Raw genomic sequence first — 24,565 nt, 5'->3', positions numbered from 1 at the left:
ATGTGTGTTTCGGACCAACTTTGCTTTGGTCAATTCCAATTTTTTCTTGCAGGAAATGTCGCGAGGTTTTTAAAAAAAAAATAAAAAAGAAGGAGAAATATCTTTTCATTTTTCTATCCGTGCTTTACTTCATTCGATATCTGTAAATATTTTCCGACATCCTTGAATACATTTAGACACATGTGCGCATTTCTAGAGAGATCCTGAAATCTTAAAGAAGCTCGTAATAGTTTTTTTTTAAATAACTTATCTTTCCTTTTCTTTCTCGGGACAGGGATATTTTCTTCTTAAATCAAAGCGATGAGATAAAACTCTATACACGTAAAAGCGTAGATGTATACTTCGGTCATGTAAGATGCTTAAAAACAATATTTTCTTAACGCAAACAACGTCGAACGTGATCGATAACGACTTTATGCTTCATCACGTATCTTTAAAAAATTTTCGCGATTAGTGCGTCGGATACCATTAACGTCAAACTTGAGTGAACCATAATAACATACGATTTTCGCATATCAAACGGCGAATTTATTGTCCTCAAGGTACAGTGCAAAAACTCTAATGACTTTCTTTCCACACTTTGTACCTGCATTTTTTTCCACCCACTTTTCTTGAATAATTTACGGGCACAGTCATTATGATCGCATTGTTTGCTTTATTCAGTCCTAAGTATAAAAGCCTTAAGTGTATTTTCTATGCAGTTTATGGAGGCGCTTTGTCGGAAAATGACCAAATGGCGTGGCAGAGAGTGTTAAATTAAAACCGCGATCGATTATCCAGAACAAAAACTGCTAATAATGATCCGGGTTGACTCATCGCTCGCGCGATGATGCCGCCATATTTGTAAAAGTCTTTACAATTTTAGTACAGTTGAAAAATTGCGAGATATAAGATTCAAAAAATAAGTTATAGAAATAATTTTACTTGTCCATTTTTTAAACGTAAATAAATATTTACCTCGTATGGAAAATAATTTTTTTTCTCTCTATTGAAAAGAAACAACATTGCTTTGAATTTATAATGCTTAGATTATTTGAGAAATCAATACGTTGTATCACAAATATATTCGTGTCATTTATATTTACATATATATTAAATATATATTTAAAATTTAAATTTTAAATCTCTATGATTTTAAGTAATAAAGATTCTAAAGATAACTTTTTTTGCTTGATATTTGATGCATTAAGTTCGTTTTCATCATCGTGACATCATGAAACATGATCTCACTAGATGATATTAATATCCTTCAAGATTATTAACGTGAAATGTAACACGTAATGTAAAATTTGGAAAATAACAAGCATTACATATTTTACGATATTTTTTACCCGGTTCGCTTATGGCTGAAAATAACGCCTCTGCCTTCACTCGATCCATTCCATCTTGATCGACGGCGCTGATTTTATCAAGAAAATGCCAGGAATATCTCAGATGCGGACGCGTTTTTTTTTGTTTTTTTGTTTTTTTTTTTTCCAAAATAAAAAGGCACGCAGAAAGAGTTATAGAGTCAGAGATAACGCGATGTAAAAAAAAAGAGAATCAAACTGTCAACGCGTTTGTTTAAAAAAAAATGCGCGAGTCGTAATTTTGCTTCTTTGATTGAGTTTTTCACAAAGGAAAATGGTTACCGATGCAAAGATAAAAAATTTTATGATATCCAAAGAAGTCGAAGGAAAGGAATATTTAAATTTAAACACTCTCTCTCAGTGTCGATGATATTGAAACTCCAGTCGCGTTTTCACGCGAACACTCTATATAACAAACTGGAAAACTTTAGAGTGGGGAAGAATGGGGCATATAAAAAAAATAGGATAGCAAAAACCTGAGCCAGATAACCACAGACGAGAGCGAGAACAGGAGGGCGAAAGGATAAAATCCTTTCGCTGTTGCGAGTGGTAGGCGGAAATGAGGGGAAGATAAGATAGAACAACCGGGGTGGGAAAAAGGACTCGGAGTAGGCGGAGTAGTGTGTCGGTGTAGGATGGGGGTAAGTGCATTGCCATCCCTTTTGTCCTGCGCCGGGATGCATCGCGGGGATGATTATATTCCCTCTCTCTCCCTCTGCCTTCGATGACGGCGAAAGGGGGGTAGGCTCGTTTCGTTATAACGCGAAATAGTTTGGAAATATGAGCACCGGTTGCATCTCAACTTGCCGAAAGTGTGAAGGTTATCATGTCTCTTTTTTTCGGGGAGGGCGGAGGGGGTTGAAACTGGTGCAAAGTCAGCGAGTCGAAATTTCCACGTTTTGAAATAAGGGTATATTTCACATTGGATCCACTCCCGTATATCTGCAGTGATTGAAATTGAATTCGGAGATTAAATCGATTTCTCTCGCATTAAACTGGTTAATTGATAAAGATAAAGCTGCGATGATTGAGAAATATAATATATATATTTAATACATATGTTTAATTGATTCGTGTGTTATTTTATTCATGTATTTTGTAAGCTTCCAATGTCATTTAACTTATTAATTTGATTGTTCTTCATTTAATCTGATATCGGAAAACTAAAAAATAAAAGAGAAATCTCTCATTTGGCGTGGATGACTTGGAAATGTGACACCTCTTAATATTCGACACAAGTAGAAAAACTCCGTGACATTTTTCGATAATATCTTTCTTCTGGACGTCCAAGTCAAAATTTCTGATAAAATTCTTCATCAATTTTTTTATATTTATATCGTAAAAATGCATCATAAAACAGAATAGACAGAAACTCGATAATCTGAAACAAATACAGATTATCGATAACAAAAGCTCGCTTCTAATATTTCTTCTGTCCCATTGTTTTCGCGATGCACCATCAATTCATTTGATGTGAAAAGTATGGAGAACGAGTAGAGGTGTTGGTGAACTGCGAGAGGGAGGCTGCAACCTCCTCCACTCTCTCGACGAGGCAGGCACGCGGGGGTGGCATGAGCCGCTCGGAGGGCGGTCGTCCTTCCCCGAGAAGAGGGGAAGCAGCTCGTTGGAAAATTTACGCCGGCAATGGATGGACCGTAAAGGTCGCCGTTGCTGATGTTTCTCCTCTTAGGCGCCACCGTCGTCGGTTTGCTCGCTTCCCTGTCAAGATTGTCAGCTGAGAGCAACGCCAGCAACGATCATAGTGCTTATCGTTGCTTCAAAATTAGCTACGTTTTTTCACCGTCGTGAATTCTGGAGAAAGAGAGAGAGAGAGAGAAAGAGAGAAAGAGATGGCTTTTTCAATGGCGGTGTATTTATAGCAGTGAAATTTATAGAGTAAACGCGAACGAAGAAAGGAAGAAAGAGATATTAAAAGCGAGAGAGGCGAGGAAGAAAGGAAGAGATAGTAAAAGCGAGAGAGACAAAAGAGAAGGGGATGGGGAGGAAGGCAGAGGGGAGGAAAGATGCGAGACAAAGAGGGCGGAATCAGCTGGGGAGAACTGTGGAATGCGTGGGCGAAAAGAAAGGAGGTGCGAGCGAACGTCGCTAGTGCATACGCTCTTCCTACTTCCGTTTTACCGACACTCCCGGATCCCTAGATCGGCGAGCGATGGAAAGCGGATTACTCGCGTGAGTAGCTCTGGAAATCATTTCTCGCGACGGCGATTATTAATTCTCGCGATAAATAAAAAGGAACGCTACTTAAGGTCGCACATTTACCCAAAAGACGGTCGAAATCTTTGCAAAATTCGACAATAAATGTTTTCTGTATATTAATTATTGTGAAGTGGAATATCGAGAAAGGACAAAATCTTCAAATTGATTGATAGGAATTTCTTAAATAAAATAATAGGAATATAATTATAATCAAAATACGCGAAAGAGAAGTTGGTGAAATCAGTGAGAGTGATGAGTAAAAAGGAGTAAATTTCAGAAAATAATTCCTTATATTTGAAAAAAATCAGACTTTTGTAATATTGCATTATTGCATACGTAAATTTTCGAATATAAAGGAATTTTTTTATTAAACGTGCATACAAGATAGAATATTTGTTTATGTACTTGGCGTATTTCTTTTACCTTTGTAAGATTTTTTTTTAGAGGGATATACTTAAGTGAAAAATTATACAAGTTTATATATCGTACCAGGAGCTGTTTATATTAGACTTTATTATCAAAATGCGAATCTTATTTGCGCACAAATATATTTTTCTTCTCGATCGCGCTTTCGCCGATTTCGATTTACGTGGCTGATAATTCGCTTCGCGATCGCTCGTGTCGTGTGAAAATGACATCGGTATTAGATTATCGTGGACGGTACACATTATCGAAATAAATATTGAATATGAATCTTGTATTGTCGAAGGATGAGCGGGATATCGAGACTCACCCGAGGCACAACATGTGTAACTCGCGATCAAATCATCCAATTATTTGTGTCGCATACAAAAAGTATTGATGCTGAGAGAGAATACACCCCTTGTAACATGAGAAACGTTTCACATTATGTTGTTTAAAATAAGGATGAAAGCTCCTTTGTGATGCGTGCTTTTTCTTCCAGGCCTCGAATTTGATTTTTTAAACAAAATGACGTAGTCTTATTTAAAGTGCCATATTATTTGTAGCTTGAGAGCAAGATATTTATGTGAAGCTAATTATAGATTAATGTAAGCTGTCAGTCTAAAAAAGATCCATCTTACGCATAATAAGCGGAAAAAAATGCATTTGTTTCGTGCATAATAAGCTTCGACACGACTCGAGTTTGTGACAGAACAATATCGCAGTTGCAAATATATGATACGACTCGTGATGTATTTTTATTTTCTTACTGATGATTCTTATCTAATCTAATGCAACACATCGGTAGTTTCTTTAAAACCTAATGTATTTCTATTTCAAATTTTTGAGCGTTGCAATTTTTCACTTTTCATGCACATATCGCGATTGCAACTCGATTATTTTATTTTCCTCCTCATGTTTTCAATTTAACATACTTTCGCGTATAATTAATTTGAGATTAACGGAAGAAAATAGCAAAAAATAGAAATCATGAAATAAATTAAAATATGCTCCTAATTGTCAATTTATTATTTTTTATTAACAATGATGTTGAAGAGATTTCTGAAAAAATTTGCAAAATTTATACAATTACGCAATATTATCATTTAGAAATTTATACATTTATACAATACTATCATTTAGAAAAAATATTAGAAATATTAGAAATTATAACATACGATATATAATTGATTTTTAATAACATAATAAATAAAATGTCATCAAATACAACAGTCAGTTTACTAACTTTATATATTGAATTTTTGCATCAATTAATCACGGTTGTAGATGGCTTCCTTTTAGACTTGTATACGCGATCTTAGTCGACGACTTGGAGTTACAAAAATTTTTCATTATCGAGTCCGGAATTAACTCGACACTATTATCGCTCGAACGAGATGATATGGCAATAGACTCCGAGTCCAACTGCTTTTTCATCTCGAATATCAAAAGCGCTTAGCCGACAAAATTGATAAGGGAATAAAAGAGAGAGACATTCGATTTGACAAAATCATAGATAAAAGTGTGAGTATTTGCGTGTGTGTGTGTTTACCGATAATATTGCAAATTGAAAACGCGTTTGACCATCGGTGACGTCAGCCGCGTCTTGGAGCGAAAATGATTTTCCCTCTCGATTCCTCCGAGCGAATTTATGATTCATCTCGATAGCGTTGCGTAATCAATAGTCCAATTATAATAGTGCATCGCATCACGCGTTTTTAACGATATGCTCTTTTTTGTGGCTTTCAGTGAGCAGACTCCACTGCGAATCAGAGTCCTTCAAGATGGATCTTATTTTGGACATCAACAGTTGGTTGTACCCTATGGATTTAGGTGAGTCTTTCATTACACAAGTCGCACGATCTAATTCGTTTGAACGGTTATTACTATTTTATTTTCAATATTTATGATTATTTTCTCCGCATTTTTAATTTCATACTTTTTCCCATCGCCATCTTGATATTATTTTTTTATTTTTTTCATCGTGAATAATCGCTGTATGTTATATTCTACGCATAATTAGAGGGATTTTCCCCTTCTATAAATAAATAAATAGTTATCAAACTAATTGCTTCCTGCTATTCGGACGACCGATATAAAAGTTGCGACATATCGCGTTATAATATTGCTCTCTTGTGATAAAACAAACTCTGTGTTATTAAATATAACATTATTAAATATAATAATATAATTGCGAGAAAAAGAAAATGTATATCGAAATTTTTCGTAAAAATTGGCTCTTGCAATTTTGCAAAAAAATTCGTATTCAAATATATGTAAATATGAAAAGCCTGGTGTTTGAAACTATGTAAACATTACATGTATCTGCCATTATTATCTTGCGAAATAACATGTGCAAAGTATTTATTCAGTTTATTCATGAATTTGATAATTATTTAAAATTTGACAATTATTTAACTATTTAAGTATAAGAAATTATGTAACGCAAAATGTTGCATCCATTTCCGATGTACGTTATTATCTCGAGATCTTAAACTATATTTTTTTTGCTCGGAAATCTATCCGTCGAGGAAATAGGAAAAGTACATCGCAGTATCGTTTCTCCCTTTTGTGTTGCGAATGTGCGTAAGGTTGTAATTTCCGATCCGTCTGCGCATTTGTTCTCGAGTTTTTCACTTTTCCCCCCGAAACACGAAAACCAATCTCTCGACATCTCGTTTTAACATTGTACATGTATAATGAAAAATATATTTAAAAATACAATAATTTTGCCTCTCGTGTATAATGCATGTTTAAAAAAAGACTGCAAAATATGCAAAAAGTCACGATGGAATAAAGTAAATGACGAAAAGATCAGTTAAGCGCATCTTATTATTTGCAATCGATGCTAAAACATTTTTGCGAAATATTGCGCGTAGATTTGAAAATCATTATTGACTTGATAGGATTCTTGTTGCTAGCAATAAGATAGGAAAGAAACCGACATTATTCATTTATTAAATAGAATAGAAAAATTAGTATTTTTTTACATTGATTTTTTCATTCATTTCTTCCGTGATTCAGTTTCTTTCTCATTGAAATTATCGTACGTGAAACACGTAATGCGTGTTCTTATTAAATTTGACAAATGAGTTAACGAAAGTAGTTTATTTTAAAAGCTTAATTAGATGCTTAATTACAAATCTTTCGAAGCTTTTGACCGATTTAATGCACTTTTGGCACGGTCAATTACATTTCTCTTTTCGGGCATGTTGCTATCATTGCTGCTAAATTTCTAAAAGGTCACTATTTCCTTTTTTGCGATAATCGAGGGCATAAAGTATTCATTCAGTTCTCATATTCACATATAATAAATACAATTTGATGTTTACATGAGAATATAATTTCTTAAGATGCATTTGACAATCGTAAGTGATTAATATTTGGCTTTTTTCTCGATCCCCCAAGACTTCGTTTCCAATTTGTTTCTTAAATATCGAAATTCCCTTTTATTATTATATGTGGAAAGATTTTAAAAATGAATCGCTTTTTTAAATAAATTTAAGGAGTTAATTTTTTTTCTTAGAAATAATCGAAATGCCAGGAACTTTTGAGTTATAAGTGATTGAGGGGATTTTAAATATTAGAGAAAAGATATTTTAATATCAAAAAATACGATTAAATATTATTTATTATAATAATAAAATATATATTTTGAAAGTAATATTTCTACAAAGGAAGGTAAATATTATTATACATGTAGTCAACTCTCTCTCTCTCTCTTTTTTATTAATACAGGAAATTTCTCAACCAAATATTGAGACATACAAATTGACCTTTACGTAAGAGCAAAGCATTTTTCAAATTTTTGGCAAGAGACACGTAAAACCAGTTTCTCTCTTACTATTCGTCACTTTTTACTCTCGTCACATTTCCGTCGCTAATGCGAATCTTCCACATTTATCTTCCGACTGTCTTGGAACAAAATTGCAATATGTGGCACAGATAGCCAGGTTTACAACGTCCATAAGACAACAAATGCGTTGGCCAAGGTTAAGTAAAGGTTGCAGCGGCAAGACCTTTCTATGAAGGACGTGATCTCCATGCATTTTCGACGTGACAGCCATTTTTTCCCGAGAAAACTATGCAAATAAAATTGTTAGAAGCTAAAGTTTTTTATCTCATTTTATAAATCTTGAAGAGAATACATAATATTATACTTATATTTTTATAATCTTTCATATATTTTAATTATAATTTTTATATCATTTCTATTTGTAAATTACCAATATTTTAATACATTTTTTATTATTTTAAATTTGCCGTAAAAAGAAATAAAGTGCAATATCGAATATAAAAATAATATTTAAATAAAATTTAAATATTATTTTATTTAAATAATATTTAAATATATAAAATTTACATCAAGAAATTTTAATTATGTTTCCTTTTTTAGTTTCTTTATTTTTAAATTTGTCGCAAAAAGAGATGAAGTGCAATATCGAATATAAAAATAATAGTTAAATAAAATTTAAATATTATTTTATTTAAATAATATTTAAATAAAATTTACATCATGAAGAAATTTTAATTATGTTTTCTTTTTTAGTTTCTTTATTTTATAAAGAAAAAATGATTTGAATATCATATATTTGAATATCATATATTTTAAATTAATAAAGTGACTCATCCTCTTGAATTGAAATTTTCAATCGTGTAATATCTACAAAATGATAGCGATATACATTCCACGCACATCCTTCGTCTCTCTCTCTCTCTTTTTCAATTCACCCCTGATGCTGATTCATACTTTTGTCCTTGAAGAAATGGTTCATCTTTAGCGTCTTTTTTTCGAGCCCACCATCTTTTCGCTCGTTTGGTTTGTATCGAAAACACGATGACGTGCGATTTATTGTCGGGCTAGCCATCTTGCTTCACCGAGCACGTTGCGTCTCGCCGGTGAACAGCGCGATTAATGCTGCCTCGTCTCTGAACTTCGCCAATGGGGACTCGGGCTGACCGAGACCGACTTCGAGACTCGCGTCTTGGCTCCGCCTCTGGATTACCGATGCCACGGCGGCGATTGGTGAAGTTTGGTCGAACTAAGGGCGGCGATGCCTTATTTCGGTTAAACCACCTTCTCTCATCCGGGATCTCGCGAGGAGAGAACGTTGTCTCCTTCCCCTCGTGTCAGGCTCGTAACCAAGTTGGTCACCTCCAAACAGGAACTATCGATTCTATAGATCGACCGTATTAATTGAATATTCATTCCCTCCCGGCATTTCAGGCCGTGAAGCCCGCGAAGCAATTTTGCAAATTTCGAGCGAGTTTTATAGCGTGAAGAAATGTTCATCGATTCCATATAACGCGCATGTATGTATCTGCCATGAATTAAACATATGTTACATCACGATTTTATACTTAATAATCGGACCCGCAACTTTTCCAACCCAGATAAAGCCAATTGCAAACGGATTATTCGTTACATATCGCAATCAATGATATTCCACAAACAAACATACATATTATATTCATATCGTATTATTCCGAAATTAGATAAAAAAATCGCAGTGCGCACGCGCGCGTCACACTCACACGTATTTATTGCGCACGTTCGACATGCAGAAAGATAAATAGATAGGGACAGTCGTATGTGCACACACATGCGAATACGCATGTATGTACGCGAGAGGGAAGGTTAGTCCATAAGGGCCAGGCAGGCGAGAGTCTCCGCTGTATTGACGCGCGGCGTTCAGGCTTGCGCGAGATGACGCAATCTCCCTCCCTCCCTCTCCGTCCTCCCTCCCCACCCCCTCCCCAGCCCCCCCGGTTTCGCCGGCTCTCAGCTGCGCTCCCCCCACTCCGCGGCGCTCCCCCCACTCCGCGGCGCAGGTTTGCCCGCCGCGCGCGCCCCGCCCTCCCCCGCGCGGCGCCCACAAGTTCAATGCCAAGGTCAAAGCGGCCACGACTCGCAGCCGTGTCGGTCGCGGGCGCGCGCGATCGCTCGTCCGTCCTCGAGGAGGAAAGGCGGTGAGCGCGCGCGGCTCGTACGCCCCCTCGCGAGTGCCCCGTGCCCCTCTCTCTCTTTACGACGCGTATACTCGTCTCTTCCTCGACGACGGGGAGAGTGTAAAGCGCGCCGTGTCGTTCCGCGAACGTCCGCGAACGTTCCGCTTTCGCCTCCTCCGTGTCGACGCGAGAGAGGAGGCGTCGTCGTAGCGAGTTTCGCGTCGTCCGAGGTGCCGTCGACGAAAGTCTCCCACGGGGAAGAGAGACTCCGCTCCGACGCGGGTGACGTCGCTCGCCTTCGACGGAACGGGCGAGCGGACATTTTGAGACACCGGAGTGCCGTCGTCTCGAGGGAGTCCTCTTTTTTTTTCTTTTTTTCCAATATTTTTCCTCCGGATTCGGCGACGCGCCGCCGACAGGTTGACAGCCGGAATGACAGCTGACGTTTCGAGCGCGACGCCGGCTCGCGAAAACGTTCTCTCCCTCTTTCCCTTCCTCCTCGCTCGTCCCCGAGGTCCTCGACGACAACGAGATGATAGACGCGCGTGGGCGTCGACGACGAAGAGAAGGCGGGGGGGGGGGCAGAAGGAGAGCAGCAGCTTGTGCGCGACCGAGAGAGAGAGAGAGAGAGAGAGAGAGAGAGAGAGAGAGAGAGAGAGAGAGAGAGTGTCTTGCTTGTGAATCCCGTGGATCTCCTCGCTCCAGACCGGAAGAGACCCGGCAAGGTCGTGAACGGCGCAGGTGAATCTGCACTTGCGCCAACAGGCGACGGCGTCACCGGCCAAGATGGCGGCGGATTTCGGACAGGACCCGGACGGACGCTGCGAAGAGAGGTAAGGGCCGCTTCGTTCGGGGATCCCGTTCCCGAAGCGCGCGCGCGCGCATACGCGTGTATGCGTGTACGATACACGTACGTATAATACACGTCGTCGTCGACCGCGCGCTGTCACGCGTTATCGATTTCGTGGGAGGGTCGCCCCCCCTCCTCCCCTCGGGCGCGCGCGCGCGGGAGAACCGCCGCGATTCTCTCAAGGTCACCGTCGTCAATCGCGCGCTTCGGGCCTCTCTTCCCGGTTCCGCGTTTCAACCGATCCTTAATCGGCCCGAATTAGTCATCGGGTCATACTTTACGCGTAATCAATATTGTTGACGCATGCACTCCGGCGAATTATCGGGGTGGACGCGGACTGTCCTCCCTCTCTCCCCCTTCTCGCCGTCCGCCCCCCCGCTCTTCGATCATTCGTGATTATTTTTTTCCTCCTTATCTTTACCGCCTTAGAACCTGGGTTCTAATCGTTTCGAAGCACGCGCTTCTTATCTCGTGCAAATTCCTTTCCCCCTTCTCGCCCCTCCCTCCTCCCTCTTTTTGTTTCCCTCGTTTATTTCTCCGGGATCGCTCGATTCCGAGTATATTTTGCGCGTCGCGCGTTTCGAATAAAATCTCGGAAGGTTTTACACATCGAGATTTTATGCCGAGTTCGCTCTCTCGCTCCCTCTCTCTCTCTCTCTCGTGTGTTCATTCATCGGACATGGCGTTTCGGTTGAATGAGGGTTAATTTAAGCGCGAGATATTACCGCACGACGCACGACTGGATGATGTATATGTAGTAGGCTGCCACTGTTACGATGTGGCACCATTATGATGTAAGCCCGGCTTACGTACCCATCTACTCTTTGTGGAGAGCGGTGAGATCAATTGTGACCGGTTTTCCTGATTCTCTCTCGTTCCCGCTGATAACCGCGTGACAAATGACAAATTCAGCCTCCTGCGATTCAGCTATCTGCGACGTGCAAAAAATCCCTTCTTTTTTTTTATTGCTGCCTGAATGTGCCGAAATTTACGATATAATTGTTTAATTGATTTTGACATTATTAAATGAATTATTATTAATTAAATTTTTTATTAAATAAATACAATGTCGAATATAGTAAAATGTTTAGGTGTAATGAAATTAATATGGAGTATTTAAATAAATATATAACACAATAATAATGTTAAATATAATAAAATAAATAAAAATATAGAGTAAATAAATATAATATAAATAATGTTAGATATAATGAAATAAATACGTAGGATTTAAATAAATATATAACAAAATAATAACGTTAAATATAATAAAATAAATAAAAATATGGAGTAAATAAATATAATATAAATCTGTAGAATTAAATAAATCGGTATAAAATTTAAGCGAAAATAAAGAAAAAAATATACATGAACGATATAAAAATAACGATAAGTAAACATGTAAATGTCATAAAATAGAAACGTTAGTCGATTATTAATTCAAGATTGCGCTTGTGTGTTTTTGTTTTGCAAATATATATCTTAATATACCTGCGTAAGGCGATCTTCGCGACAGCGGCGGCGCCAACGACGTAATATCGATTAAAGCCCGCACTGTATCTACCGTGGCGTGTACTTAACCTTGACCTTGCGTCCCGGGTCTTTTTACATATCGCCCTAATCCAGGGTTATGTGGGAAACGACGAGGAATCTCGTTGTGCGTAAAATTTCACGTGTTTACGTGATAATTTGCTTTATAAATGAATTCAAAGGTTGCTCTTGTGGAAGGCAAAGAGAGAGGATTATCTTTCGTTTAATTAAAAAAAATTCTTGTATTAAACCAATAAATTCGTGGCATAGCTTACCTAGTCAGTTACAACCATTTCAGTTGATTTATTTGCCATGTTTTATGAAACTAACGGACCCGAGAGAAACAGTATAAATCTTTATTTATTATTACTTGCGAGGGATATGCATGGAATAAGTAAACGGTATAATATTTGTTGTTTCAAGCGTGACTTTTTTTCAAAATCTTTCATCTCCTTGTCTGCCCCAATTTCGCTCTAATGTTATATATTGCGACCTCCTTTCAGCTACTCCTATTTCTGTTCTCTATACATTGCATCTTTCCTTATGTCCCGCTTCCTCCTGTATCGATCTCGAATCGCAATCCCGGAAGAGTCTAATTTCATGTAAGCGAGGTAAATTGTATTACACTTTGACATTAAAAGCGTATGTGATGATATAATAGGACTACTTTGATAAGTACAATGTGCAATTTTATCGATTTTATCCGAAGTCGAAAAATTTAAATCCCCTTAAATCAATTTGATTTAACGATATTAATTTAATTAAATTTAAACCAACAATCTCATTTTCTTCTTAACATTCTACACGGCCATTAATATCTCGTCATTTGAGTTAATTTAATTTGAATTAATTAATCCAACTCGAAATTTGAAATCGATTTAATTGTCTCGAGATAGATACTTTTATTTTTACACTTAAAATTTTATATAAATTCTACCTCGCGATAGTTAACATTTTAGCAAGTAAAATGATTCTAAGTCCATTTTACATTTATAATAAATGCATAAATGTAAATATAATGAGCGTGACAAAAAATTATGAATGGCAAAATTATGAATTTTCATCAATTATCGAGGTGCATCATTATTTTTATTCTATCGCAAATTCTTTTACTTTAATTCTAAAGCCTAAAGTTAGTATCATTCTATTGAAATTGAGGAATTTGACCAGCATAAAGAAATCTCTCGTTTCTCTTTTATCTCGATTAATCAAATTCAAACGTGCAATCTCGATTTTCAAGTACGATACTGGTTTTTTACGACTTGTGCAAGATGCAAAATCCGCATCTCGCGGACTTTCATTGATATCGCAGACGCAATAAAAAGAACGAATCCATTGATTTACATGACCATCAACAATATTCTAGATGCAGCGACTGATGCAACCGGTGGGCAAAATGTTTTCGATGCACTCGCTATCAGTATTGGACCCTATTATTCCATCATTGTACATGTTGGAATTTTTTTGCGATCGAAAACAATATCGAGATTATTCCTCGTTCAAACTTTATGTCGGTCCTGCTGCATATATTATGCAGAATAAGTCATTAATCTATCATTGAAGTCATCTTTCCATTTTGCCATCGATAATCTCACGCTATTATAAGAAAGAATTTTCTTCCCCTCTTGGAAATTGCATTTAAAATAATCCGTTCGTGGGGAAAAGATGCGGATGAATTTTTATTTATTTGCGATGACGAATAAAGTGCCGTTTATTTTAATTTTATTATGTATTAATTATATATTTATTTTAATTGATATGAACAGCGAATTTTCGAACCTTTGTGCTTTAATTAAAAATATCTTTAATTATATATCTTTAATTATATCTTTTTAATATCTTTTTAATATCTTTAATTATATATCTTTATTATATATAATATATATATAATGTATTATATATATATATATATATATATATATATAAAATATAAAATATATATATTTTATATATACATCTTTAATTATATGAATTAAAAAGTATATTCACAACGAATGTACTCTGTATAAGGTAAAATTCTTGCGTGTAACAAAATGTTATTGTGTATTCAGGTGACAAATTTCGTCTCGTGTTGGCGACGACGTTGCGCGAAGACGGATATCCAGATGGCAACGAATGGAACCCCATAGAGCAGGAGGGTGGTTCCAGGGCGGACAGCTTCGAGTACGTCATGTCCGGCAAGGTGTATCGGATCGAAGGCGATGAAGCTAGCAACGAGCCCAGCAGCAGATTGTAAGTATATACATGTACATAATCATAGTGGACAGTAACTCTCTCTTTTATTGAATAAGATCAATCTTGGAAATCATATGTTCCTCTCTTTCGACTTTTTCGTTACAAATACACATAATTAATCATTGATTAATTACTGACGTATAAAAAATTAACAAATGTTTTACGATTGATTAAATAATGAAAAATTTTTTAATTGCAAGGAATTAAAATTAATGAAAGACTAAGAAAATTAATCACCCAGATTGATCTTTATTTATTTTTTTCCTGAGAGATTTAAAATCGTTTACACATCACAATTTTCAACACCGCTTACGCGATATTGACTCGAAATCTCGTATCTTTATTTACAAAGCGCGTATAAGATAGGAAATGATAATCAAATGAGAATGGACTATATCTGTCGATAAAGAAAATAGCCTATTACGGCACCATGGAATCTGATAGCAACATGACGTAATCTGAATTATACAGAGTTGACAAATCACTTTTTGCTTTTAAATATGTAACAGTATTGTAAGCTTTATTTAGACAATAATTGTGAGATGTCTCATAACACGTTATAAATTATTTTTGAAATAAAAAATCCTTCATTTATATAATATTTAATATTTGTATAATATTATTATATAATATAATATTATTATATCATATTATTATATAATATTATTATATAATATTATTATATAATTTATATAATATTTATATAATATTTAAAAATAAACGAAAGGAAGTAGAGTCGGTTGCGTAGTGTCTAAAAATTGTGCGGTGTAAATGAATCTGTATTTTTTTCCTTCACCGAGTGTGTCCGAGCAGAAACAAGATAAAACAATATGTGATAATGAATGTAAATTAGTACGCATTACACGAAATTAAAACGTACGCAAAGCTGTTCGTATCAAGACACGTCACTTTACTATCATTCGCAGATCATTTGAAACGGGAATATCGTTGGTGCTGATTATTTTCCTTGATTTTGCTCGGATACGCAATCACGGTGATCCGATATATCGGGTGTACGCACACGCGTCATGATGCGTGACGTTTGAAACAGACGCCGCGATCGGCGCGCGACAGACTTTCTGCTATGTGATTTCCTATTGGCTCGTTTCCAAGCGCTCTCAATGAAGCCCCGCTTTGTGAGCTTCCGAAAACAACTTTCTGCGCCGCTCGCAGAGAAATTGGCTCTCGTCGGTTATCGCTCTAAACAAAGGTCTCTCGACCGGAGGCGATTCTATCGACGTCGTTTACAACGCGACGATCGCTCTTACGTAATTAGCAGACGATGACAAAATGTAAGAATATTAAGCATCTCGATTACTTTTTATTTTCTGGATTATCGATATAAATAACACGATACCGCGTATAAGAAGATGCCTGATGCGTAATGTATTTGGTTTTATCGAATAATAATACCTCGATGTGAGAAAAATGAGAGAGAATTAAATTCGAAGAAATAATATATGGATGAAATAGCGATCGAATGGAAGGGTTACGGTTAAAAGTTACGGTTGTTGCGCATATTTCGTAACACGCAATTGTCCAAACCTTGGCACGATTGCCCGAGTACGCCGAAATAGTGCGTCATCGGGTGGGCCATTTTTAGCTGCGTCATTCATGAACTATGGACCCACAATTTTTTTCATACATGCGCAGCATATTCTATGCTCGATCATTCATATGTTTCTATCGATAAATAAACGCGGCTAGAAAATTCATAAATTTCGTCAATATAATTTAATCTTAATAACTCGCTGTTCTTAATAAACAAAATTACAAAGACTATCCTGAAAAAAAGTAATCATAAAATATGTAAACATCTGATATAAAAAACTCTAAAGAGTACAAATGCAATTGCAAACATTTTTGTGAGGAACAAAAATTCAATCTTAATAATGCTTAAAATAATTTTTAATAAATAAAATGAGACAAAGAGACTGTCGTAGAAAAATAAAAAATAAAATATATAAATATGTGATATATAAAAACTATATTCAAATAGCTTACCGCAATTTACCGATAAATTTATACTCACGCATTAGACGAAGAACCAAGTTAATTCTTTTTCAACAAATTGCAACAAATTTTGCGAGGAGAGACGAAATTGTCGCCGCTCAAAATTGCCGGAAAAAAAAACAGGAAGGGACCCGGCGAGTGTTGGACTTTCCATTTAAACGCGCCGAACGAATTATGCGATAACCCCCGCGCTTTCTGACCGACTTATCGCGTTGACCTTGGAACGCGTGGCCCTGGCATCGCGTCGCCTCGCGTCAAGTCGTGGCATCGGTTTCGCCGCAGATTGTGCCACTAGTGCTCGCAAAACACGCCGCTCTCCTCCGTCGACGCTATTCAAGATAGAACGCAGCGTCGTAGACGCTGTGATAAGAGGAGAGAGAAAGAGAGACAGAGAGAGAGAGAGAGAGATAATAGCTCGCTGTGTAATACACGAATCCACAAGGTGCTTTAAATCAACAGAGCGCGAGACCTGTTTTTATCGAACGCGACGTCATGGCTTCTTCATGATGCTCGAATCGTTCAACGACTTAATTATGTATTATTTCCTCGTCGTAGCCTTCGTCTTAACCGAAGCCTCGTGTGATGTAATTTAGAATGTTGACGGGGAATTTTGGTATCCTACGGTCCAATCTGACAAGCGGGGCGGATTAATTCTCCCCGATATTCATGAGAAGATGAAAAAAGAGGTACGCGTGACACTAAATGGACACGTGTACCGAATCTCTCTTTATGACATCCAGCATCTATTTCCCCGGGCTCTCTATCATTTTGTCCTTGTGCTATTATTTTATTCGCGTTCTCAATTTTGATATCTCTGTGCGAGGTGGAATTTATCGAAATTTTCGCACGACTCGTGATTCGACAGCTGAAAGAGGTACAGATATTAAATCGTCGAACGTATTATAATAATGCGCGGAATAAAAATAAAAATTCATCTACTTAATACGATTTTTTTTGACGCCCGTAAATGCGTCGAAGAGAATCAAGACGCATTTTTCTCTCGATCGCTTCCGTGCCGTGCCTCGGCTCAAGGTTACGCAAGAATGGATATACGTCATGCGTAATCAGACGCGAGTCTGCGCTACATCAAATGTTCATTAATGATACGCGGTAATTGCTACAATAGTTTCTTACTCTTGTTTTGCAAGAGTAATCGTTCGATCGCAGATACGAGACGTCATTATTAATTTTTTCTTTTCGGGGCATTTGGCATTCAATAGCTGTAAAACCTGTATCAATAAGCCGTAAGCGTTTAATCATCTTGTTTTTGCGTGTTATCCACTTTAGTAATTATTAAAACAATACGCGACGCGCAAAAAATATACTAATAAAATAATAATAATATACTAATAATAATAATATATTTTTATTTTTTTTAAATATTAAAAAAAATATATTTTTTGAGATATTTTAAAAATGATTTCAAAAATGAGGAAGAGGGCCTCTGGGATCTCTCGCGTTATCAGAGACGTATCGTATACTAATAATAATAATAAACAATACATTTTAATTTAAAAAAAAAATATTTTTCGAGATATTTTAAGAATGATTTTAAAAATGAGGAAGAGGGTCTCTGGAATCTCTCGCGTTATCAGAGACGTATCGTATGATGCGGGAGGACGTTGTTAAAAAGCTCAATCGATAACGAGACGTTACGTTTGCGTAGTGCGCTTGGTATAGAGGAGACAATACGACGTTTTCGAGATAAACGTTGGGACTCGCGAGACGAGGGGCACCGCGTGATGATTACACGGCCGTTATCCGGTCGGTAAGAACCGGCATGTACGAGAGAGATCAGCGGAATGAGCTTTCGGAGGACAGGGAGCCACTCTGCGTTCACTCGGTAGGTAATGAAGCGGGTGAACACAGCTGGTGGTATCTCAGTTTTCTGAGGGCGTTGGCAACCCGTTACCCGGCTGGCAAAGGTCGAGTCTGTCGAGAGAGAGGGTCGGAGGGATCTTCGAAAAAAAAGCGGCGAGCTTAAATCGGCGAACTTCGTCGTCGGATAAATTATCGATTCTCTGTCGAAATTTCGGGAGAGAGTAAAATTAATCCGTCGAAGGTAGATCGAAGAATGTCCAACCCACCTTAGATATGGTCTAAAATTGTCTGGTATCTATCCGATTGAAGATATCATCGTCAACAATCCGAATGGAATCGTTGCTTCACTTGTCGAATTTTTGGATACCCAGGAATGGGACTGGGAACAATTTTGAAGCAGATTTTTGAAGAAGCCGATGATTTACATGAGTAAATATCGATCGTTCTCTTCGTATCCTCGGAGTAGCTTTTAAAAATCATAAGATAATCGGGGACAATATAATCTCTGGTTGAAAGAATTTAATGAATGTTCGACGACAAATTTCGGTGCTCGAAAAAAAAAAAAATAAATAATTATAGCGTCATAAGAGTTAATTTTCGTTGGTACCGCGCTCGCTCGTTCACTCGATCGTTCGTCTGCGAGGGGCGTGACAGCTGGGGAACGAATTATTGATCGGAGCAGCTCGAGACCCCGGAATGAATATAGTTAATATCCCGGCGACGTCGGTACACACGCGCAGGTACGCATCGTATCGCGACCCTCTTAAAGAAATTTCAACGTCAAAAATCATTACGCAATCCCTCCGTCCTCGCTTGTCTTCGAATCGTGGCATTACATCGGTATTTCGGGATTTGTTCGCATAAAAAAAAAATCGTTATTTCGAAAGTGGATTGCATATTTGCGTCATTAGAGTCTCGCTTGCGAAACTGACGTAATCTTCTTCTATTAATAATATCGTTTCCGAGAAAGTCATGAACGAATAGTACGTAAAATTGCGAAAGTTGTCGATTAAATTTAAATGGTATGCTCATTTCAGGAGTTTTTTTTCCTCCTCGCCTTGATCTTGATTTTACTCCATACTTTGGATTACTTAACTGTCGATAAGTCGCAGAGAACCTGTAGCGCAAATTTGTGATATCGCGTTGCGAGGATGCGGGCTCCGCGAGAGTCAGCTGATCAGGATTAGTGCAGGCGCATGCGCGCGGTGCGACGCTTGGCGATTGGTCGATACTTCGACTAGGACGCGCAAGGTCGTCCGGGCTGTCAAAATCAGCTGACGCCGGAACGACCAATCAGCTGACGCTCGAGCTTAGAAGAATCTCCTCTGGGCTCCGTCGAGTTTACCAAGTTCTGCCTCACGGCCTCGTTGCATTTCTTGCAATTTCTCTCTATATATATATTTATTGTTGAAAATCATGTCAATTATTTATGACGCGCGTAATTCACTCTTGAATATGATTCAAGTTTTTTCCTCACTCTCGTGAATACATAATATGCCCTCCAATTTAACTTGTTAACAAATTTCCTTTAATATAAATGTATAATATATACTTGAAATTTGATTATCGCGAAAGAAAGATTTGGTAATTTTTCGAAATTACGTGTATTGTTATTAAAATTCTTGCATAATATGCCCTCCAATTTAACTTCTTAACAAATTTCCTTTAATATAAATGTATTATATATATATATATATATATATATATATATATATATAATATATAAATGTATAATATATACTTGAAGTTTGATTATCGCGAAAGAAAGATTTGAAATGCTTTCGTGTATTGTTATTAAAATTCTTATTATAAATGCGGATCTAGCTCTTAAATGACACATCTTTCTGCATCACTTTGTGCATTCCGACCACTTCCCAATTATATCATAACGTTCGTAACGGCTACCTGGTTTTCCTTGTTCGTGAGTCATGTAAGTCGTTCCACGGTCATATACATTAGATTCCTAATATCGCGGATGGCAGCTGGACCGCGCCGGGAATCGTGACGTATACATATCTCGGCGGAGCCGGAGTCGACGGAAAATTTAACCGCCACGTCATCCGACGTTGCGATGGTCCATCGGAGCGAGAAAACTCGGGCGGGCGGGTAAAACTGTCGCACGTAACGTAAGTCGCTTACCTTACGTAAGACCGCGGGCCGAAATTGCGGCATGCTTTTTTGGCGTCCGACCTACGTAAAGGCAAAACACACTTCCTTTTCTTTCTCCACGCGCCGTCTGCGAAGCGCGTGTGCCTTTTATTGGCACACGTAGAACGTTATAGTATTATATTATACACTCTCTCTCTCTCTCTCTCTCTTTCTCTCTCGTATCGACGCTAGCTGCGATATATTCGGAGCAACGACGTCGCAATCGGCCCCAAAACGACCCGGGTTTTAACCCTTTCGCGGCTCTGTTCATTCGTGCCAGGAGATCTCAATTAATTTGGCCGTCTTCCGACAAGCAGCTTGACGTTATCGTGACTAAACAGCGTTAAAATGCAGGGCTTATATAATAATGTCGAGGTTTTATGGCGTTGGAAAATAATAATAGGAAAAATAAATAGGAAAAATTAGAATAAAATGAAAACTTAATAATAAATTGTAATAATTAAAAATTATAATAAAATGAAAAATTAATAATAAATTGTAATAATTGAAAATTATTATTATGTATTATTATAATAATTTTCGATTATTACAATTTATTATTAATTTTTCATTTTATTATAATTTTTTTATAATTTAATTTTATTATAATTTTTAATTATTACAATTTATTATTAAGTTTTCGTTTTATTATAATTCCTAATTTTTCCTATTTTTCAAGCAGTGTACGTAAGATGTCGAGAATTTAATTCTCGTAAATGTCCTGAAATCTCTCATTTTAATCTCTTTACGTCAATGTGATGGATTCGAGCGAGAAAATGGCTTTTTCACTAAAGCATATTTGCAGGCTACATTGGCTGCGCTGACCCGTAAAATGCATCGCGATGCACATCGCTGCAGTGGCGCGTTTCTTTCCCGTAGCCTTGTACCTTACAGGTTGCGAATGTATAATGCATGTACAAACGAATGAGGAAGAGAGCCGTAGTCATCGTCACGTAACGCGTGCGATTACGTAATCGCGCCGCGTTGTTGTGTTTATCAACAGCTGATTTGGTTTTCGTGGGTGCTCTATTTAAAGCCCCCCCTCTCGGACGCTTTCCGAGAATTGCTCATGAATATTTAATCGGAAATGAGAAAGCTTTACGTGTGCAACTCTTATTAAACTTGTCAGCGATATATTTATCTAAAAGTACGTTGTTCAATATCCCGTTTTAAATGATATGATCTTGAAAATAACGTTTAACCTTACTTACGAAGCCTGAGATATATAAGAATTAAAATTGCGTTGCACGAAATGATACATCAAGATGATTTATTTGTAGAATGAAAAATAACGTTTATGATACTTGTGACTTGTGACAACATTTTATACATCAAGACACTATTTCGTGCGGAGGGATTTCTGCGATAAATAAATAAATAATAATAGGCGTCAATGTTAAGTTATTATTATTACATTATGACATTTAAACATTTTAAAAAACATTGTTAATTGGGACGCAGGTAAGAATATTCGTAAGCATTAAACAACGTTGCGTTTTATGACAATATTCGCAAACGACTACGCCCAATCACGAGCGTTTAAACCGATGCCAACGTCACTCGTTGCAAAAGGGGAGCCAGCGCGAGTTACTAAATTATGATACATTAAAATATCTCTTGGTTGAAATTGAGCGCTACATTTCATTTTACGAAATCTATTTTCTAAAGAATCACGTAAACACTGCACAGAAAAAAAATAAGTGTCAAAATTTATATACTTAAATTAACGCATTCATTGTCTCATATACACGCAACAATTTATAATCTTCTTAGAAGAATTTAATAATTTTAACAATATTATAATAAAATTTTAACAATATTAAAATTTTAACAATATTATAATCTTCAATATAGTAATTATCATCTCAAGAATATATAGTCATTTAATTCTACTTTAAGAAAATTATAATCTTTGATTCAAAAATGTTATTTTCTATCTAACATTGTTTCCTTTCTATTCAAAAAAAATTAAATCTTAAATCTTAATGAGAATATATTTTTCTTAATTAAACTATATAAAATGGATTCATTCAAGTAAGCAATTATTCCAGCAATTATATTTTCCTTTAATTAACGCGATATAATCTCATTCAAGATTTCCATGTTAAAATTAAAGATATTTTCAAAACAAGAATGTCCTTTTTTTCCCTGGACAGTCTAATAACTTGCCTTACTATCTCGCATAATTCAACAATATTTGGCAAAGCTGTTTTATCTCTTCGAAATGCAGTGTAATTGAGGAAAGAGATTTCATGAAACTTATTTACCGCGAAAGTTAAATATATTCTATAACGTGAAAGGTGATTAATAGGAGAATCGCGCGCGCGAAAGAGAGGAGCTCTTATATGCGCAGGTAATTTTCTTGCCCGATACCAATGTGGGTGTTTTATACCGAGTCGCCAACACCCTCGCAGGCTCTCCTACCCGGATGCGAGCCCCAGGCTCCGTCCGGTTCCCAGGGGTAACCCAGTTTCGTTTATCCCCTCGGAATCGGCCCACACCTGCTTGGCGAACACTTCCCACGTGCTGCAAAATATTTTAATCTACCTACGCGTTCGCCACGATCTATACTCATTTGCAATTTTCGATTCTGCGTTATTTCAACGCTCGCACGTGCTCTCCCATCGCTCAATGTTTACGTGTGATATTTTTCTCGGGAGAAGCTCGCCGCAAAATGATACGTCGTTAAACCAGATAAAAATGCGACGGAACAAAATGGTACTTTTCAAATATCGAAGATTTATATGTTAGACTTGGAAATGTCGGATGGATCTGCTCGAGAGGACACGTAGCTCTACAACGGAAAATTTCAAGAGAAAGGGTTAGTCTCATTTTCCACCCTCGCCCATTCTTCTCACGTGCGCTTTCGATTGTCCTTCCGGTCCTAATAGGTCTCGGAACACGCGAAGAAACGCGTATATGTACGTGCATGCATATGCATGTTGGCAAATGCTCGCACGCGCATCCTCGCCGGGACCGTTCCTGGGAAAAGGTCAGACAGTCAGAGGCTAACCTAGTGAGATTGGAATTAGGTCAACCCCTGACGGGGACCGTTCCCCACTTTCCCGACACGCGGAAGAGTCCACGTTGCCGCTGATTCAGGTCAGGTTGCAGAGTTTCCGGCTCGATGTTGCTCTTGTCGAAAGAGTCCAATCGATCGAGGGTAATAGCTGTCATTATTGGAGCACGTGGCTGTTTAGGAGGCATCTCTCGAGATGATTGTAACAACATCGGGATAGACGCGACAATACTTTATCGTGATGCATTTAGCGATTTTTTTCTAATAATCTCGCCAAGGAAGAAAATATTAATTGATTAAAAACCCGAGGAAATTATGATTGCAGAGAGTCTAGATTAATTTTCCCAGTTGAAGGAGTTGTTATCGCTAAACTCTTTAATTGCATCGTGTGCAATCCCCGTTCAGATTCGGGCGATTCCATTTTGATGCGCTAGATGCGTCGATCAGCGGAGTATTAAATTGCGAGGGAAAGTCCTTGCACGATCGGGATAACTGGACCAGAGGGTCGTCCTTGGTCCTGCCTTCTCGCGCAAAATTCGTCCTTTAATTCGTCGCCCAAGGTCGACAGGCACGAGTGCGCGATTCTATATCTATCGCCCACACAGATGAGAGTAAAAGCTGATTACCTCGGATCGATACGCCATCCCTCTCCTCTTCCCATCTTTACGATTCTAATTCTCTCTCGAAGCGAAATCTATCTCTTTATCTCTCATTTGTCGTTGTTTAATTTTTTCAAATTGTGATTTTCTTACTCTTGTTTCACCTGGAAATTTTGCGAGGGTATATTTTTGAATTTTTTCTCGTGATTTTTAGCCTCCAGATATTTTAGAGAACGTTACTTTCGATAGATTCTGAAATTTAACTTACCATACAAAAATATTGGCAGCGATATATTTATTTATTTATTTTATTTTCTTAATTTTATTTTCTTTATTTTATTTTCTTTATTTATTTTATTTTATTTACTTTATTTTCTTTCAGAAATGTAGATAAAAATATTTCAAAATAACGTTTCACGTATTGAATGGAAGA

General features: G+C 37.2%; 1 protein-coding gene across 1 annotated transcript in view; it reads left to right on the top strand.

Annotated features, from left to right (window-relative positions):
* The window catches only part of LOC105252932 (DNA-directed RNA polymerases I, II, and III subunit RPABC3), a 79,800-nt gene that overhangs the window by 38,388 nt on the left and 16,847 nt on the right, over nucleotides 1-24,565 (top strand). The window contains exons 2-3 of the mRNA XM_011260604.3: nucleotides 5,718-5,801; nucleotides 14,349-14,529. Coding sequence (XP_011258906.1) covers nucleotides 5,718-5,801; nucleotides 14,349-14,529 — 265 coding nt within the window. The remainder of the gene's footprint in view (nucleotides 1-5,717; nucleotides 5,802-14,348; nucleotides 14,530-24,565) is intronic.

This window comes from Camponotus floridanus, unplaced genomic scaffold, assembly GCF_003227725.1.
Source record: "Camponotus floridanus strain SB8 unplaced genomic scaffold, Cflo_v7.5 scaffold14, whole genome shotgun sequence".
In the NCBI taxonomy this organism is placed as follows: domain Eukaryota; kingdom Metazoa; phylum Arthropoda; class Insecta; order Hymenoptera; family Formicidae; genus Camponotus; species Camponotus floridanus.
This window is presented reverse-complemented; position numbering and strand designations above follow the sequence as displayed.